General features: G+C 29.1%; 1 protein-coding gene across 4 annotated transcripts; it reads left to right on the top strand.

Annotated features, from left to right (window-relative positions):
• The first annotated feature begins 5,933 nt into the window (after window positions 1-5,933).
• On the top strand, window positions 5,934-18,623 carry LOC119612538 (CD151 antigen). 4 transcript variants are annotated; one of them, XM_037968348.1, is made up of 7 exons: window positions 5,934-6,087; window positions 9,278-9,489; window positions 17,247-17,333; window positions 17,392-17,583; window positions 17,657-17,752; window positions 17,821-18,117; window positions 18,182-18,621. In XM_037968348.1, the coding sequence occupies exons 3-7, from the start codon at window positions 17,256-17,258 to the stop codon at window positions 18,227-18,229; spliced, it is 711 nt and encodes a 236-aa protein (XP_037824276.1). In that variant the 5' UTR covers window positions 5,934-6,087; window positions 9,278-9,489; window positions 17,247-17,255; the 3' UTR covers window positions 18,230-18,621. The 4 variants fall into 4 exon arrangements, with proteins under 4 accessions (XP_037824276.1, XP_037824278.1, XP_037824277.1 ...); XM_037968350.1 differs by lacking the exon at window positions 5,934-6,087 and adding an exon at window positions 6,730-6,748; XM_037968349.1 differs by lacking the exon at window positions 5,934-6,087 and adding an exon at window positions 6,846-6,864.
• Window positions 18,624-19,147: the final 524 nt, after the last annotated feature.

The following is a 19,147-nucleotide window of genomic DNA, read 5'->3' as shown; positions in this document are numbered from 1 at the left end:
TTACTTAAAAGTTTAATTTCATGGGCAAACTAGACTCAGATTTTCATTTTTGAACATTTTAAAGGAAAAAGGTAGATTCCCAAAAACTGTAAAATGGCGTAATTATGGGAATTGTAAAATTTCACAAATTATAAGTTTAAATGTTATAATACTTCAATTTAAATGATTTAAAGCAAAAATTTTGAATTCCTAAAATGTTTGCAAAAATTCCCTCATTATAATTTTCAGGGATTTAAGCATAATTTCTTAAAAATATTAACAAAAACTGTTATTTTACTTCATTTTTAGTGAATTTAAATAAATATATTAAATTCCCAAAAAAATTTCAAAAATCCCCCAATACCTTAAATTTGGGAATTCACAAATTTTCATAACAAAATCAATATAAAAGCAAAATTTAATTAATTTTGAAAGATTTTAAACAAATATTTTAAATCCCCAATGTTGTAGGGAAAAATCCCCTGATAATTTAAATTTTGGAAAGTTTTAAACATTTTCATTTGTTAATTATAATTCCCACACTGAAATTTTGTTTCCAGCCTCTCCTCTCTAAGGTCAAGTTCATTTGTTCATTTTGAGGGCTAATTATTTGGTATTTAAAGTTAATGTTAGTTACGAGTTGGATTTCTCTTATTGTTGTTGTGGAATTGTTTAAAATAATATTTAAACATGCTACTTATTTATTTAACAAATTCTTAACAAAATTATATTGTCATTTAAGGTCTTACTAAGTTTTTTTTTCTGTATTTTTTTGGGAAAAAACTTTTGTCAGTCACAAACAAAGCAAAAAAAAAAACAAGAGTTCATTGTTTTGTAACGATTTTAAAAGATAACTATAATGTTGTTTTTAACACTTTGCATATCAGTTAGCACTTTTTGTTAATTATTCAGAAAATTCAATAACAATAACAAAATTTTATTAGTTAAAATTAACGTCAGCAAAAACCTAGATTTTTATGTCGGCAATTTTTTTCAAGTGACAAATTTCAATGGGGAATGACGGTTTTTTTTTTTAAATAAATTTTATGGTAGTAGATCAATCATAGATATTGTAAGGGATTTTTTCCCTGTATTTTATTATTATTTTGCGCACTAAAATAAGTTCTTAATGACTGGATATTAAAATAATGTGTTTAATTTAAAAAACAAAATTGTTTTCATTTAAATCTTTATTGAAAGTATGTGTTAAAATAAATTATATTAAAATAAGGGGACGTTGTCTCATAAACAGAAATGATACGAAAATGTTCTACAAATAGCAAATAAATTAAATTTTGTTCAATTATTTCTTGATTTTAAACGTTAAATAATAACTTTATACATAAAAATATACTTCCCCACAAATATAAATTTTTGGGAATTTTAAAAATTTATTTGGGAATTCTGAAATTCATTCCAAATTTAAATTTTTCACCTAATATAATGATTTTAAACTTGAAATATTAAATGTATACATAAAAATAGACATCCCCACAAAATTTAATTTTTGGGAATTTTCAAAATTTATTCGGGAATTCTCAAATTCATTCAAAATTAAAATTTTTCACCTAATAGATTGATTTCAAATGTTAAATATTAACTTCACACATAAAAATAGACTTCCCCACAAAATTTCATTTTTGGGAATTTTCAAAATTTTTTGGGAATTCTCAAATTCATTCCAAATTAACATTTTTCACTTAATAGATTTATTTCAAACGCAAAATATTAATTTTACACATAAAAATAGACTTCCCCACAAAATTTAATTTTTGGAAATTTTCAAACTATATTTGGGAATTCACAAATTCATTCCAAATCAAAATGTTTCACCTAATAGATTGATTTTAAACGTTAAATATTAATTTTATACATTAATATAGACTTCCCCACAAAATTTAATTTTTTGGGGTTTTCAAAATTTATTTGGTAATTCATAAATTCATTCCAAATTAACATTTTTCATCTATGTTATTGATTTTAATAGTTTAATATTAATTTTACACATAAAAATAGACTTCCCCACAAAAATCACTTTTTGGGGATTTTGAAAAACTCATTTGGGAAATCCCAAATTCATTCCAAATTAACAATTTTCACCTAATAGATTGATTTTAAACATTAAATATTAATTTTGCACATAAAAATAGATTTCCCATAAAATTTCATTTTCGGGAATTTTCAAACTATATTTGGGAATTCTTAAATGCATTCCAAATTAACATCTTTCACCTAATAGATTGATTTCAAATGTTAAATATTAGTTTTACACATAAGTAAAGACTTCCCCACAAAATTTAATTTTTGGGAATTTCCAAAATTCATTTGGGAGTTCTCAAATTCATATCAAATTAATATTTTTCATCTATATTATTGATTTTAATAATTAAATATTAACTTCACACATAAAAATAGACTTCCCCACAAAATTTCATTTTTGGGAATTTTCAAAATTTGTTTGGGAATTCTCAAATTCATTCCAAATTAACATTTTTCACCTAATAGATTCATTTCAAACGCAAAATATTAATTTTACACATAAAAATAGACTTCCCCACAAAAATCACTTTTTGGGGATTTTGAAAAACTCATTTGGGAATTCCCAAATTAACAATTTTCACCTAATAGATTGATTTTAAACATTAAATATTAATTTTGCACATAAAAATAGATTTCCCCATAAAATTTCATTTTTGGGAATTTTCAAACTATATTTGGGAATTCTTAAATGCATTCCAAATTAACATCTTTCACCTAATAGATTGATTTTAAACGTTAAATATTAGTTTTACACACAACTAAAGACTTCCCCACAAAATTTAATTTTTGGGAATTTCCAAAATTCATTTGGAGTTCTCAAATTCATATCAAATTAATATTTTTCATCTATATTATTGATTTTAATAATTAAATATTAACTTCACACATAAAAATAAACTTCCCCATTTAATTTCATTTTTGGGAATTTTCAAAATTTATTTGGGAATTCTCAAATTCCTACCAAATTAATATTTTTCATTTATTTTATTAATTTCAAACATTAAATATAAATTTTCTTCATAAAAATAGACTTCCCCACAAAGGATTCCTTCCCTTGTTTAACATGTTTTTAACTGACTCACTAATGTCGTCTTAATATATCTTATTAAATCGCGTCTAAAATATTCATGTGTAATTGTTAAATTACTTTACTATGTAATTTAAATTGAAACGAAATGATTCCAGATTTTAAACAATAACAAAAACAACAACACAAATGACTATTTAAAAAACACAAAAAATACGTGACCTTAGAATCATTATTTTAAATATTTTATAATGTTAAAAACTCAAATAACACCAAAATACATTAATGTACAAATACAAATTAAATTGAAAGGAAAAAATGATGATTGATTAACGTGTTAAAGGAGCATGACTCGTCGTCGGCAGGTGAATATTTTGTGGTAAGAAAAATTCAAACTGCGAAATAGAGTTAATTTGTAAAAAAAAACTAATTTGACAAAATATGTAAATTGAATGACATTCAAAAATTGAAGATTGAAATCGGACAATAACTTTTTGGATTAGCACACAGAATAGTTAAATTAGAAAAGTTTTACAATACTTCCGGTATCATTTTCATGTTCGAATTTTTGAAACTTTTCGAAATTCAAAATTTAGCTTAAAAAACTTGTTTCAAACTTTTAATGTATTATTGAAAAATAAATTAATCTTTTTAACCACTTTAGTGAATGTTCGGGGGAAAATTCGAATAACTTAGATTTCGAAATTGTATTTAAAGAAACTAACTAACTACTAACTAACTAACTAACTTAACTAACTAACTAACTAACTAACTAACTAACTAACTAACTAACTAACTAACTAACTACACTAAATAACTAACCTAACTAACTAACTAACTAACTAACTAACTAACTAACTAACTAACTATAACTAACTAACTAACTACTAACTAACTAAGCCTAACTAACTAAAACTAACTAACTAACGAACTAACGAACTAAACTAAACTACAACTAACTAACTAACTAACGAACCTACTAACTAACAACTAACTAACTAAACTAACTAACGAACTAACTAACTAACTAACTAACTAACGAATACTAACCTAACTAACTAACTAACTAACTAACTAACTAACTAACAACTAACTAACTTAACTAACTAACGAACTAACTAACTAACTAACTAACTAACTAACTAACTAACTAACTAACTAACTAACTAACTAACTAACTAACTAACTAACTAACTAACTAACTAACTAACTAACTACTAACTAACTAACTAACTAACTAACTAACTAACTAACTAACTAACTAACTAACTAACTAACTAACTAACTAACTAACTAACTAACTACTAACTAACTAACTAACTAACTAACTAACTAACTAACTAACTAACTAACTAACTAACTAACTAACTAACTAACTAACTAACTAACTAACTAACTAACTAACTAACTAACTAACTAACTAACTAACTAACTAACTAACTAACTAACTACTAACTAACTAACTAACTAACTAACTAACTACTACTAACTAACTAACTAACTAACTAACTAACTAACTAACTAACTAACTAACTAACTAACTAACTAACTAACTAACTAACTAACTAACTAACTAACTAACTAACTAACTAACTAACTAACTAACTAACTAACTAACTAACTAACTAACTAACTAACTAACTAACTAACTACTACTAACTAACTAACTAACTAACTAACTAACTAACTAACTAACTAACTAACTAACTAACTAACTAACTAACTAACTAACTAACTAACTACTAACTAACTAACTAACTAACTAACTAACTAACTAACTAACTAACTAACTAACTAACTAACTAACTAACTAACTAACTAACTAACTAACTAACTAACTAACTAACTAACTAACTAACTAACTAACTAACTAACTAACTAACTAACTAACTAACTAACTACTAACTAACTAACTAACTAACTAACTAACTAACTAACTAACTAACTAACTAACTAACTAACTAACTAACTAACTAACTAACTAACTAACTAACTAACTAACTAACTAACTAACTAACTAACTAACTAACTAACTAACTAACTAACTAACTAACTAACTAACTAACTAACTAACTAACTAACTAACTAACTAACTAACTAACTAACTAACTAACTAACTAACTAACTAACTAACTAACTAACTAACTAACTAACTAACTAACTAGCTAAGCCGTTAATTGTGAAGTTCGAAAACTCGAAGTTAATTTCGAACAAATTTTTCATAAATTTATTTAAAAAGTGTTAATTTTGTGGTTTCCTATAGGAAAATCCTATATAAAGCCATTTTTGTTAATGTTCGAAAATTCGAAGTTAATTTCGAATTTACATTTTTGCCCTAAAATCCACTTTTATTACATACTTAACTCAAGTTTATTAAAATAAAGTTAAAATTCTTTGTTATTACTGCGTTTTTAATGTACGAAAATATTCAAATTTAAAATTTTTTAAATTTCTTTTTTTCCAAAAATTTTTATTTATATTGATTTTAAAAATTATTTTCTTTTTTAAAATTGCGAAATCTTTTTTTTTTTGGGTTTTATGGACAGTTTTCCAATATCTTTTTGTAGAGTCTGTTTTGCCAGTTAATTGCATTTGTCAATAATTACAACTCTGTGTATACATATTAACAAAACTCAATAATGATCATTATCATGTTTATCTTCGTTATTATTTCTTAATAAAATGATATTTGTGGTTGTTGCTTTCTGTTGTTTTTGGGAGAAATAAAATTAACAAAAATTTCTCACACATTTTTTTTTGATTTTGAAAATAAAAGAGTGTTAAAAATACTCATAGTTAATTGTTGTTGTTTTTGTTGTTTTCTTTAGGAGGTATTTTTTTTTTAGGCGAACAAAGCTGGGCTTTGTTAGTAAAATTATAAAAAACTAACAGTTGCAACTGTTCCCACTACTAGTTGGATATTAAAGCTTAAAGTGAACGAACGGTTTTTTCGAAACGTAACGGATAAACGATTTTTATATAGAAAAAGAGAAAAAAAAAAAAATTAAAAAAAAATTGTTTGTTTATAATCAAAAATAAAGGTGTGTTTGATAAGAAAAAATTTGGAAAAAATTTTAAAAATTTGTTAAGGATTTGTTTGATTTTGAAATTTTTTAAAAGAAAAAATATTCACAAAAAAATGAAAGAAAAACAAAAAATTATGCAATATTTTGTTGTTGTAAGCTGTAGCGAAAAAAAAAACAAGTTTTATTAAAAATAAAACCAAAAGTTTAAACAAAAAAAATTTAACCTAAATTTTGTAATTAAAAAAAAAACAAAAGAGTGGAGGGTTAAAAAATTATAAATAACTTAAAATAAATATTTTTAAAAAACTACTTTTTTTTAATAAAAATTCCTTTTCAAAAAAAGCAAAAAACAAAAATTTTATTTTAAAATAAAAGTGTTTTTTTTTTGTCTTTCTCCCATTCACCACATAATTCTCATACCAAAAACCAACAAAATCCAATAAATAAAAACAACAACAATAACATTAACAGGTTTTTTTGAAAATTGTTGCTTTTTTGAAAAAAAAAAAATATTCATCATACATTTTAAAAATCAAAACAAAAACAAACTCGTTTAAAAAATAAATAAAAAAACACATCAAGCCCAACTTAACTGTGTACAAAAACCAACTACAACAACAGTAATTAAACATGTATGAAACAATAATAACAACAACTACTACATATCACTAAAAATGTAAATAAAAAAAAAAAACAACAACTCCTCAGAATTCAACTCGTTTTTATTTTTTGCTTTTTTTTTATTACCAATCAAACGTACGAGCCTCCTTCGCCAATTTTTATAATAATCGTGTACGAACAAACAACAACAGCAACTACATTTAAACAACACCTGCATAATAGAATAATAATAATAACAACAACAACCATAACTAAATTACTATTACATCAATCTAACTATCAAAAGCAGAGCTGCCAGATTTGATGAATTTTCAAAATAGCTTTTCTATAAGAAAATTTTCTAAAGAATCTTTTCTTAAAGAAAAATTTCTTAAGAAACTTTCTAGAAGAAAACTTTTTAAAAAAAACTTTTTAAAAAAAACTTTTTATAAGAAAACTTTTTAAAAAAAAACTTTCTAGAAGAAAACTTTCCAAAGAAACTTTTCTAGAAGAAAACTTTCTAAAGAAACTTTTCTAAAAGAAAAATTTCTAAAGAAATTTTTTACAAGAAAACTTTTAAAGAAACTTTTCTATAAGAAAACTTTTAAAAGAAACTTTTCTAGAAGAAAACTGTTAAAAGAAACTTTTCTAGAAGAAAATTTAGTTAGTTTAGTTAGTTAGTTAGTTAGTTAGTTAGTTAGTTAGTTAGTTAGTTAGTTAGTTGTTAGTTAGTTAGTTAGTTAGTTAGTTAGTTAGTTAGTTAGTTAGTTAGTTAGTTAGTTAGTTAGTTAGTTAGTTAGTTAGTTTAGTTATTTGTGTTAGTTAGTTATTGTTAGTTAGTTAGTTGTTCGTTCGTTCGTTAGTTATTTTTTTGTTAGTTAGTTAGTTCGTTCGTTCGTTCGTTCGTTAGTTCGTTAGTTTTCGTTCGTTTAGTTCGTTCTTTCGTTCGTTCGTTCGTTCGTTCGTTCGTTCGTTCGTTCTTTACTTCGTTCGTTCGTTCGTTCGTTCGTTCGTTCGTTCGTTCGTTCGTTCGTTCGTTCGTTCGTTCGTTTCGTTCGTTAGTTTTCGTTCGTTCGTTGTTCTTTTCGTCGTTAGTTCGTTAGTTCGTTCTTCGTTCGTTCGTTCGTTCGTTTCGTTCTTTCGTTCGTTCGTTCGTTCGTTCGTTTCGTTTCGTTCGTTTTTTTTTTTTTTTTCGTTCGTTCGTTCGTTCGTTAGTTCGTTCGTCTTCTTCGTTCGTTCTTTCGTTCGTTAGTTCGTTAGTTCGTTCGTTCGTTTAGTTCGTTCGTTTAGTTATTCGTTCGTTCGTTCGTTCGTTAGTTTCGTTCGTTCGTTCGTTGTTCGTTCGTTAGTTGTTTTGTTCGTTGTTCGTTCGTTCGTTCGTTAGTTCGTTTTTCGTTCGTTCGTTCGTTCGTTCGTTCGTTCGTTCGTTCGTTCGTTTTCGTTCCGTTCGTTTCGTTCGTTCGTTCGTTCGTTCGTTCGTTCGTTCGTTCGTTTCGTTCGTTCGTTCGTTCGTTCGTTCGTTCGTTCGTTCTTCGTTCGTTCGTTCGTTCGTTCGTTCGTTCGTTGTTCGTTCGTTCGTTTCGGTTCGTTCGTTCGTTCGTTCGTTCGTTCTTCGTTCGTTCGTTCGTTCGTTCGTTCGTTCGTTCTTTCGTTGTTCGTTCGTTCGTTCGTTCGTTCGTCGTTCGTTCGTTCGTTTCGTTCGTTCGTTCGTTCGTTCGTCGTTCGTTCGTTCGTTCGTTCGTCGTTCGTTCGTTCTTCGTCGTTCGTTCGTTAGTTCGTTCGTTCGTTCGTTCGTTCGTTCGTTCGTTCGTTTCGTTCGTTCGTTCGTTTCGTTTCGTTCGTTCGTGGTTCGTTCGTTCGTTCGTTCGTTCGTTCGTTCGTTCGTTCGTTCGTTCGTTCGTTCGTTCGTTCGTTCGTTCGTTCGTTCGTTCGTTCGTTCGTTCGTTCGTTCGTTCGTTCGTTCGTTCGTTCGTTCGTTCGTTCGTTCGTTTCGTTCGTTCGTTCGTTACTTCGTTCGTTCGTTCGTTCGTTCGTGTCGTTTCGTTCGTTCGTTCGTTTCGTTCGTTCGTTCGTTCGTTCGTTCGTTCGTTCGTTCGTTCGTTTCGTTCGTTCTTTCTTTCTTTCGTTCTTTCGTTCGTTCGTTCTTCGTTCGTTTCGTTAGTTCGTTCGTTCGTTCGTTTCGTTCTTCGTTCGTTCGTTTCGTTCGTTCTTCGTTCGTTCGTTCGTTCGTTCGTTCGTTCGTTCGTTCGTTCTTCGTTCGTTCGTTCGTTCGTTCGTTTCGTTCGTTCGTTCGTTCGTTCGTTCGTTCGTTCGTTTCGTTCGTTCGTTCGTTCGTTCTTCGTTCGTTTTCGTTCGTTCGTTCGTTCGTTCGTTCGTTCGTTCGTTCGTTCGTTCGTTCGTTCGTTCGTTCGTTCGTTCGTTCGTTCGTTCGTTCTTTCGTTCGTTCGTTCGTTCGTTCGTTCGTTCGTTCGTTCGTTCTTCGTTCTTCGTCGTTCCGTTCGTTCGTTCTTCGTTTTCTCCCCTTCTGCTTCTCTGCCCTTTTTTCCTCTCCTCTGGCCGCCCTGTTTTTCCCCTTCCCTGTTTCCTTGATTTCGTGACTTTTCAGTGTTCACGTTCCTCTCTCTCTCCCTCTCCTACTATTGCTGTTCGACATACTCCCCTGTTTTATTGCCTTAATACAGTGCGGGGGGTTCTGTGATTGAAGTGTGTGTGTGTCTGAAGTATTTCTATCTAACTTTCGTGTGTGTGATTGTTTTATTAAAAGCCGCCAAAATTGGTCGTCTTACGAAAACTTCATTTGTTTTAAGTGACCTCAGGGTAAGTTATAAAATAAATTTAGATTTAAAACATTTTATTTTATAAAATTTTTATTCGATTTGAAAGTTTGTTCAAGGATTTGAATAAAAAACTTGAAATAAATTAGAGAAACAATAACAAATATATAGAGCAATGATAGAAAAAAAAACACCTTCTAAAAAGTCTATAGGAAATGTTGGGGTACAAATACCCTTCACGAAAGACATTTAAAGGTCTTAGGCAGAAACTTGAAAAAAAACTTGTCAAAAATATGTTAATTCGTTATGTCAATTATTTGACAATATTTTACATTAGAACTATATATGTACATATGTCTACTCCAGACTATAGCCTAGACAATAGACTACACTGCAGTGCAAACTATTTACTAGACTATAGAGGACTAGACAATAGACTGTAGTACAGACTAGAAACATCAGTCCAGATTTTAGAATGGACTAGACTATAATCCAGAATATAGAGTATACTACAGTCCAGACTATATAACAGAGTATAGTTCAAACTATGGAATAGTCTATAGTTCTGACTATAGAACTATAGACTAGTTCAGATTATAGAATAGTCTATAGTTCAGACTATGGTCATGATTATAAAGTAGACTACGGTCCACAATATAAGATAGACTGTAGAACAGACTGTAATTCAATATTATAGAACAGACTATAGTCCAGAAGATACTGTAATCCATATTATAGAGCAAATTATATATAATCCAGACTATAGAGCAAACCAAAGTCTAGACTATAGAGTATACTATAGTTCAAACTATAGAGTATACTATTGTTCAGATTACAGTCCGGATTATAGACGACGGCCCAGATTATAGAGTAGAATAAAGTTTAGACTGTAGACTAGACTAAAGTTCAGACTATAGACTAAACTATAGTCCAGGCTATAGACTAGACTATAGTCCAGACTATAGACTGAACAGACTATAGACTAGACTATAGTCCAGATTATAAACTAGACTATAGCCCAGACTATTGACCAGATTATAGACTAGGCTATAGTCCACACTATAGACTAGACTATAGTCCAGACAATAGACTTCACTGTACTACAGTCCAGACTATAGTCTGGACTATGTTCTAGTCGAACGACTAGTCTATTGTCTGGCCTATAGTCTAGTCTATTGTCTGGACTATAGTCTATTGTCTAGTCTATTATTCTAGTCTATAGTTTGGGCAATAGAGCGGACTACATACCAGACTATAGAGCTGAATAGGGTCCAAACTATAGAGAATATTATAGACTAAACTATAGTGTAGACAATAGACTAGAATATAGGCCAGACTATATACTATAGACTAGACTATTGTCTGTCCTATACTATATACTATAGACTAGACTATGGTCTGTCCTATATTGTAGTATATTGTCTGGACTATAGTCTACTCTATAGTGTGGACTATATTCTGTTGTATAGTCAGGTCTGTAGACTGATTTATAGACCAATATGAACCAGACTACCAATTTGGAAATTTTCCAGAGAAGGGAAAATACCAATCTTAAGAAATTCCTTTTTTACATGTTTATGAAAGTAAAATGACTAATTGTCTTTTGAAATCTATAACCATTTGGGGAATTTCTAACTTCCGCTTCAGATCGATTTCATTTAATTTTATGCCAATTGAACAATAATCTTGTTTTAGCTATTATAAGTCAGTCTTTCGCTATTTTTTTTTTCGAATAATTTAATAATTTATGGCGATTTTTTTTGTATTTCTAACTCATGATTATTATTATTAATGCCTGTCAAGTGTCAAATGTAAGTAGAAGTTTAATTAATTGTATATGTTTTAAAAAAGAGGGTAATATATCAAGTTTTTTTTGTTATTTGGGGAATAAATATTATTTTCAAAATATTGTTTAGTTTTAAAGAATAATTATATTAATTAGTGACAAGTCTTTGGTTTATTAAAATTATAATTTGTTGCAGTTTCAGGGTAAATGTTACAAAGTTTTTATTTAATTGTGGTAAAAAGTTTTTATTGTAAGCAAAACAATTGTTTTCTTAACCATGAAAAATCTGAAAAAAGCTAAATTTGAGAAGTTGCTTTGAAAAAAAGTGTGGTTAACTTGAAAGAATTTCGTTTTAATTTTAAGACTTTGAGTATTTTATATAAATTATAGGGCTGAAGATATTTGTAAGAAATTTTCTTTAATTTATAGCCGAACGTGTGCTTTAACATAGAAAATTTTCAGAAAATTTTTATTTAAATAATTATCAAAGTTATTTAAAAAAAAAATAAAATTTAGTAAAATTTCAACTTGAAAATTTTTCAAATTTAAACTTAAATTTCTTTAAAAGTAAAAGAGATAATGAAGTTTTTTTTAATAGTTTTATTTATATAAGACACTACTTTCATTTAATATAACAAATCATTTCAGAAATAAGTTTCTTATTTTTTATTTCCTAAAAAAAGTAATAACAACTTAAATTTCTCCTTTTAGTTTACAACTTTGAGCAATTTTTTAAATTTTTTGGCTAGAGATAATTGAAAGGATTCTTTTTTTAATTAAAGCTTTAGTTAAAGTCTTTTTTAGAAAATTGTTTAAAAATTTTTAATTTGTTAAATAACAAAGTTATTAACAAAAATTAAAAACAAGTAAAATTTTTTAATAAAAAAATTTTCAAATTCGAACTTAAATATCTTTGGTATTAATAAAGTTATTACCATTAAATAAAAATATTTATATTTATAACAACAACTACTTTCATATAAGTTTAAAATCCTGTTTAATTTAGAATAAAAATTCAAAGTTTTAGAGTATTTTATATAAAAATAAACGCTAGTTTGTTTGCACTATTTTTACAACATGTAATAATCTCTTTGTTTTCTCTCTCGATCTCTCTTTTACAATTATAAATACAGAAAGCTTTTTAAGCATGCGCAAATATTATTTAATAGAAATCTAAATAACTGAAAACCAAAAGTATTTTTCTAGTAAATATACTAAGCAAACCTATTAATGATGATGAATTGTGGGCTTTTTTACTAACAAAACTATAGACCAAAATTTAAAAAAAAAGCTCTTGTCTACTCAAACTCCACAAGTATTTATAGCTTGGAATGTGGGTCATGGTTAAATGTACTTAATGTTTTTAATACTATACACTTTGTAGCAATTCAACTACTTATACTGGCATAAACTGGCTCAAACTAAATCAAACAAATCATTTTTTGTTAGAAATATTTAACAAAATAATATTTCAAAATTTTTTGTAAAACTTAAAACTTTTCTCTGAGTTGTTTTTCACATCAACAATTACTTTTTTGTAAGCCGAGATTTTTTAAATAATCTTTTTAAGTTGGGTGTGGTGGGTCTCATCTTATAAATTCTTTTTAAAAAAAAAATTAACACCTGTTTTAATTTGAAATTTAAACAATAAATTATTAAACTTGTAAAAAATGTTTGCCCCTCCTCCTTTTGAAATGAACACAATTAAAGGCTTAAAATATTTAAACAATCAAATTCATTGACTTTAGAAATATGTTTCGTTGTACTTAACAGATTTAAGAAAATGATTAACCAAAACAAAAAAAAAAAAAAAAACACCAAACTCATGACAAGTATTTTCAACACAAAAATATTGTCAAGAGATTAATAAAAAGCCTCCAACAGCTAAATAAATTTAGGAATTACATGACAACAATTTTTCAAACACAATGGGTCTAAAGTCTTGAGTATAGACCAGTATATAGTCCTAATTATAAAACATTCTAGAGTCTTGACTATAGAGTCTTGATCATAGAGCATTCTATAGTCTTGACAATATAGTAGTATATAGTCTTGCCTATAGAATAGTCTATAGTCTTGAGTATAGAGCAGTCTATAGTCCTGACTATAGAGCAGTCTATAATCTCGAGTATAGAGCAGTCTATAGTCTTGACTACAGAGCAGTTTATAATCTTGACTATAGAGCAGTCTATAATCTTGACTATAGAGCAGTCTATAGTCTTGACTATAGAGCAGTCCATAGTCTTGTCTAGGCTTGACTAAAAAGCAATCTATAGTCTTGTCTATAGAGCAGTCTATAGTCTTGGCTACAGAGCAGTATATATTCTTGACTACAGAGCAGTTTATAATCTTGACTATATAGAGTCTATATAGAGCAGTATATAGTCTTGAGTATAGAGAAGTCAATAATAGTCTTGACTATAGAGCAGTCTATAATCTTGATCACAGAGCAGTCCAAAGTCTTGGCTACAGAGCAGTCTATAGTCTTGACTATAAAGCAGTCAATAGTCTTGACTATTAAGCAGTCAATAGTCTTGACTATAGAGCAGTCTATAACTTTGACTATAGAGTAGTCTATAGTCTGGACTATAGAGTAGTCTATAATCTTGACTATAGAGCAGTCTATAGTCTTGACTATAGAGCAATCTATTGTCCTGACTATAAAGCAGCATAGTCTGCACTATAGAGCAGTCTATAGTCTTGACTATATAGCAGTCTTTAGACTTGATTAAAGACCAATCTATAGTCTTGACTGTAGAGCAGCCTATAGACTTGATTAAAGACCAATCAATAGTCTTGACTATAGAGCAGCATAGTCTGCACTATAGATCAGTCTATAGAATTGACTATAGAGCAGTCTATAGTCTTGACTATAGAGCAGTCTATAGTCTTGACTATAGAGCAGTCTATAGTCTGGACTATACAGCAGTCCATAGTCTGGACTATACAGCAGTCTATAGTATTGACTATACAGCAGTCTATAGTCTTGATAATAGATCAGTCTATTTTCTTGATAATAGATCAGTCTATTGTCTTGATAATAGATCAGTCTATTGTCTTGATAATAGATCAGTCTGTAGTCGTGACTATAGAGCAGTCTATGGTCTTGCCTATAGAGCAGTATAGAGTCTTGACTATAGTCTTGGCTATAAAGTAGTTTTAGTCTTAACTGTAGAGCTATTTATAGTCTATAGACTAGACTAGACTAGACTATAGAACTAGTCTATAGTCCTAGTCTATAGTCTAGTCCATAGTCTAGTCTATAGTCATAGCCTATAGTCTAGTCTAGTCTAGTCAAGTCTAGTCTAGCCAAGTCTAGTTACCTAGTCTACTCTAGTCTAGTTTAGTCTAGTCTAGTCCTATAGTCCTAGTCTAGTCTAGTCTATAGTCTAGTCTATAGTCTAGTCTATAGTCTAGTCTATAGTCTAGTCTATAGTCTAGTCTATAGTCTAGTCTATAGTCTAGTCTATAGTCTAGTCTATAGTCTAGTCTATAGTCTAGTCTATATCTAGTCATATTCTAGTCTATGTCTAGTTAGTCTAGTCTATAGTCTAGTCTATAGTCTAGTCTATAGTCTAGTCTATAGTCTAGTCTATAGTCTAGTCTATAGTCTAGTCTATAGTCTAGTCTATAGTCTAGTCTATAGTCTAGTCTATAGTCTAGTCTATAGTCTAGTCTATAGTCTAGTCTATAGTCTAGTCTATAGTCTAGTCTATAGTCTAGTCTATAGTCTAGTCTATAGTCTAGTCTATAGTCTAGTCTATAGTCTTCTATAGTCTAGTCTAGTCTTAGTCTATAGTCCTAGTCTATAGTCTAGTCTCTAGTCTAGTCTATAGTCTAGTCTATAGTCTAGTCTATAGTCTAGTCTATAGTCTAGTCTATAGTCTAGTCTATAGTCTAGTCTATAGTCTAGTCTAGTCTAGTCTATAGTCTAGTCTATAGTCTAGTCTATAATCTAGTCTATAGTCTAGTCCATAGTCTAGCCTAGTCTAGTCGAGTCTAGAGTCTAGTCTATAGTTTTGTCTATAGTCTAGTCTATAGTTAATTAATTTTCTTATTAAAAATCATTTAAAAATTATGAATATTTTTAAAAATTTAACAAAATTCTATATAATTTCATCAGATTTTTATGACTAATTCGTTAATAAACGTCATCTGCAATTAGTAATTTAATAACTTTCAGTTTTTTTAAAAACAAACTAATGCTATTTTCAACAAAATATTTCTCATAATTTATTAACGATAATTAAGTAATGTCAAATTTAAATTTTATTTTAAACAACAAACAATTTTATTCCCACACTTTAAAAAAAATTGATAAAAAATTCTCATCAACAAAAAATTGTTGTAATTCGTATGTAAATTAATGCAAAAAAAATTAAGAAAAATCTAGAAAATTTATTTAAGTCATTAAAACCATGTCTAGAGATCAATCTTTATCTTTAGCCTGTTGCTGTTGAAAAATAATTAAAATTTTATTTATTATTCATTCTATTATTCTATTGTAACTCACATGAGCCATTAAATTTATAGTCTATTATTCTATTAAGTATTATTTAATGTTTTTTGTATAGGAACCGAAAATTTATTTAAAGTAATTTCAGTTTAATTTCAAATCTTTAGTTAAAAAAAAAATAGACAATTACCTTAAAACTGATCAAGGTAACGGCGGGGGTTTCTAAGGGAAATAAATTTAGATTTGATTCATAACAGTCATCATCAATATGTCCCTCAATAATTTGTTTTACATTCGATTTTTGTTTTATTTGATTTAATGTTTAAATTAAATGCACTAATAATAAATAATGATTTCTGGTTTTATTTGTTAACAATATTATAGGAAATCAAATTAAATATTTTTTTATTTAATTACTAACATAAACATGATTTATAACGCTTTTGAAAATTTTGAGAAATATTTAAAAGCTAAAACTTTTTTAAAAACTAATTCAAGCTGGACTATAGTCGAGTATATAATCTGTAGCCTGGACTATAATCTATAGTCTGCACTATAATCTATAGTGTGGAATATAGTCTATAGTATGGACTATAGTCTACAGTCTGGAATAGTCTTTAGTCTGGATTATAGTCTATAGTCTTGACCATAGTCTATAGTCTGGACTATAGTCAATAGTCTGGACTATACTCTGAACTATAGTATATAATCTGGATTATAGTCTATAGTCTGGACTATAGTGTATAGTCTGTAGTCTGGATTATAGTCTATAGTCTGGACTATAGTCTATAGTCTGGACTAAAGTCTGTAGTCTGGACTATAGTCTATAGTCTGGACTATAGTCTGTATTCTGGACTATAGTCTGTAGTCTGGACTATATTCTGTAGTCTGGACTATAGTCTATAGTCTGGACTATAGTCTATAGTCTGGACTATAGTCTATAGTCTGGACTATAGTCTGGACTAAAGTCTGTAGTCTGGACTATAGTCTGTAGTCTGGACTATAGTCTATAGTCTGGACTTTAGTCTGTATTCTGGACTATAGTCTGTAGTCTGGACTATATTCTGTAGTCTGGACTATAGTCTATAGTCTAGTGTATAGTCAGGACTATAGTCTGGACTATAGTCTATAGTCTAGTGTATAGTCAGGGCTATAGTCTGGACTATAGTCTATAATCTGGACTATAGTCTATAATCTGAACTATAGTCTATAGTCTGGACTATAGTCCACACCATAGACTATAGTCTGGACTGCAGTCTATAATCTGGAATATAGAATATTATGTGGACTATATTGTGTAATATGCTCTGAACTATAGACTATTGCCTGGTATATAGTCTAATATCTGCACTATAGTCTTGATTATAATTTAGTCTAGGATTTAAACTATATTCTATAGTCTACACTGTTATCAAGCCTATAGTGTGGACCGTAGTCGGGACTACTATATAGGCTAAACTACGGACCAAAAATTAAATTGAATTTACAATATATTTTTATAGAAAATAGACCTTCCAAATTATTGTAATCTCTTCTAACAATATTTTTAATTTTGCAGGACGACGACATGGGTTTCGGTTCACGCATGGACTGCTGCGGGCAGTTTGTCAAATACAGTTTATTCGTTTCGAATTTTATTATATTTGTAAGACCATTTCATTTCAAAAAAATTGTATCAATTTAAATAAATTTCATTTCTTTAGGTGGGCGGTGCTACTGTTTTTTGCTTAAGTTTATGGACCTTGGTCGATCGTAGTTTTATGAATGAGTTATTGGGCACAAATCTATTTTCGGGAGCCGTCTATGTTCTACTCGTTACCTCGGTGGCCATATGTTTGTTATCGTTTTTGGGTTGTGTGGGAGCGGGCAAAGAGGTTAAGTGTCTACTGTTAACGGTGAGTTGGAAAATAACCTATAGTATGGACTATAACTTTAAATATTTCTTAAAATTTTTCTTAATTCCATTAGTACTTTATCATTGTGGCCCTGGTGTTTGTGACCATGTTAATCGGCGGTATTTTGGGCTATGTATTTCGTGAAAGGGTCCAGCAGACCATGCGACAGGTTTGATTAAAATTTTCAAATCTTGAAATCCATATTAATTATTTTCTTTCGAAATTTTCCTTCCCCAGGAAATGCGCTCCTCCATGGCTCTATATGGCAGCCGTCGTGACATTACCCAGGCCTGGGATCAAACTCAAGAACGTCTTCAGTGCTGTGGTGTTGACACCTGGCATGACTGGAATCGTTTTGGTCCCATACCCGAGTCATGCTGTCAGGAAATCTTTGGGGGTCAACGTAAAGAGTGTACTATATTCCCTACTATAACGAATCTATACAGCCAGGGATGTTTGTATGTTACCTCGAATTTTATTAGAGATCATGCGGCCATTATAGGAGGTACCTCAATAGCGGTGGCTATAATAATGGTAAGTTTGCGGGAGAAGTCAATACTGAGAGTATGGGAATACAATTTTTGTTTATTTTTTTCAGATCTTTGGCATGGTCTTCTCTTGTCTTCTATTTAACATGATTGAATAGTCAAGATTTAAGTATTTTTTGGTATTGCGCTCTCTATGTTAAATTTTTGAAAAAATATTTCATAATTTGTAAAAAATTTAGTTTACTTTTGTTAAAAAATCGGATGAAATCTTTTATCTGTTCAAAATACCTTATAAAATGTAAGATAGGTAATTCTATGCTTGTCTATAGTTCAGATTATAGTCTTGTTAATAGTCCAGAATATAGACTTGTCTACAGTCCAGATTATAGATTTGTCCATAGTCCCGATTATAGACTTGTCTATAGTCCAGTTTATGGATTTGTCTCTTCTCCAGATTATGGACTTGTCTATAGTCCAGACTATAGACTAGACTATAGACTAGACTATAGACTAGACTATAGACTAGACTATAGACTAGACTATAGACTAGACTATAGACGACTATAGACTAGACTATAGACTAGACTATAGACTAGACTATAGACTAGACTATAGACTAGACTATAGACTAGACTATAGACTAGACTATAGACTAGACTATAGACTAGACTATAGACTAGACTATAGACTACTATAGACTAGACTATAGACTAGACTATAGACTAGACTATAGACTAGACTATAGACTAGACTATAGACTAGACTATAGACTAGACTATAGACTAGACTATAGACTAGACTATAGACTAGACTATAGACTAGAATATAGACTAGACTATAGACTAGACTATAGACTAGACTATAGACTAGACTATAGACTAGACTATAGACTAGACTATAGACTAGACTATAGACTAGACTGTAGACTAGACTATAGACTAGACTATAGACTAGACTATAGACTAGACTATAGACTAGACTATAGACTAGACTAGACTAGACTAGACTAGACTATAGACTAGACTATAGACTAGACTATAGACTAGACTATAGACTAGACTATAGACTAGACTATA

The sequence above is a fragment of the Lucilia sericata genome, unplaced genomic scaffold, assembly GCF_015586225.1.
Source record: "Lucilia sericata isolate MDLA Ls3-8-SP2 unplaced genomic scaffold, ASM1558622v1 Contig001728F_arrow, whole genome shotgun sequence".
Taxonomy (NCBI): domain Eukaryota; kingdom Metazoa; phylum Arthropoda; class Insecta; order Diptera; family Calliphoridae; genus Lucilia; species Lucilia sericata.
This window is presented reverse-complemented; position numbering and strand designations above follow the sequence as displayed.

What these genes read in the sequence shown, in the direction of transcription:
- LOC119612538 (XM_037968351.1), top strand. Translation starts at nt 17,256, where the DNA reads ATGGGTTTCGGTTCACGCATGGACTGCTGCGGGCAGTTTGTCAAATAC. An exon ending in TTTCGAATTTTATTATATTT is followed by an intron (nt 17,334 to 17,391) that starts GTAAGACCATTT and finishes TCATTTCTTTAG; the next exon opens with GTGGGCGGTGCTACTGTTTT. An exon ending in TAGCGGTGGCTATAATAATG is followed by an intron (nt 18,118 to 18,181) that starts GTAAGTTTGCGG and finishes TATTTTTTTCAG; the next exon opens with ATCTTTGGCATGGTCTTCTC.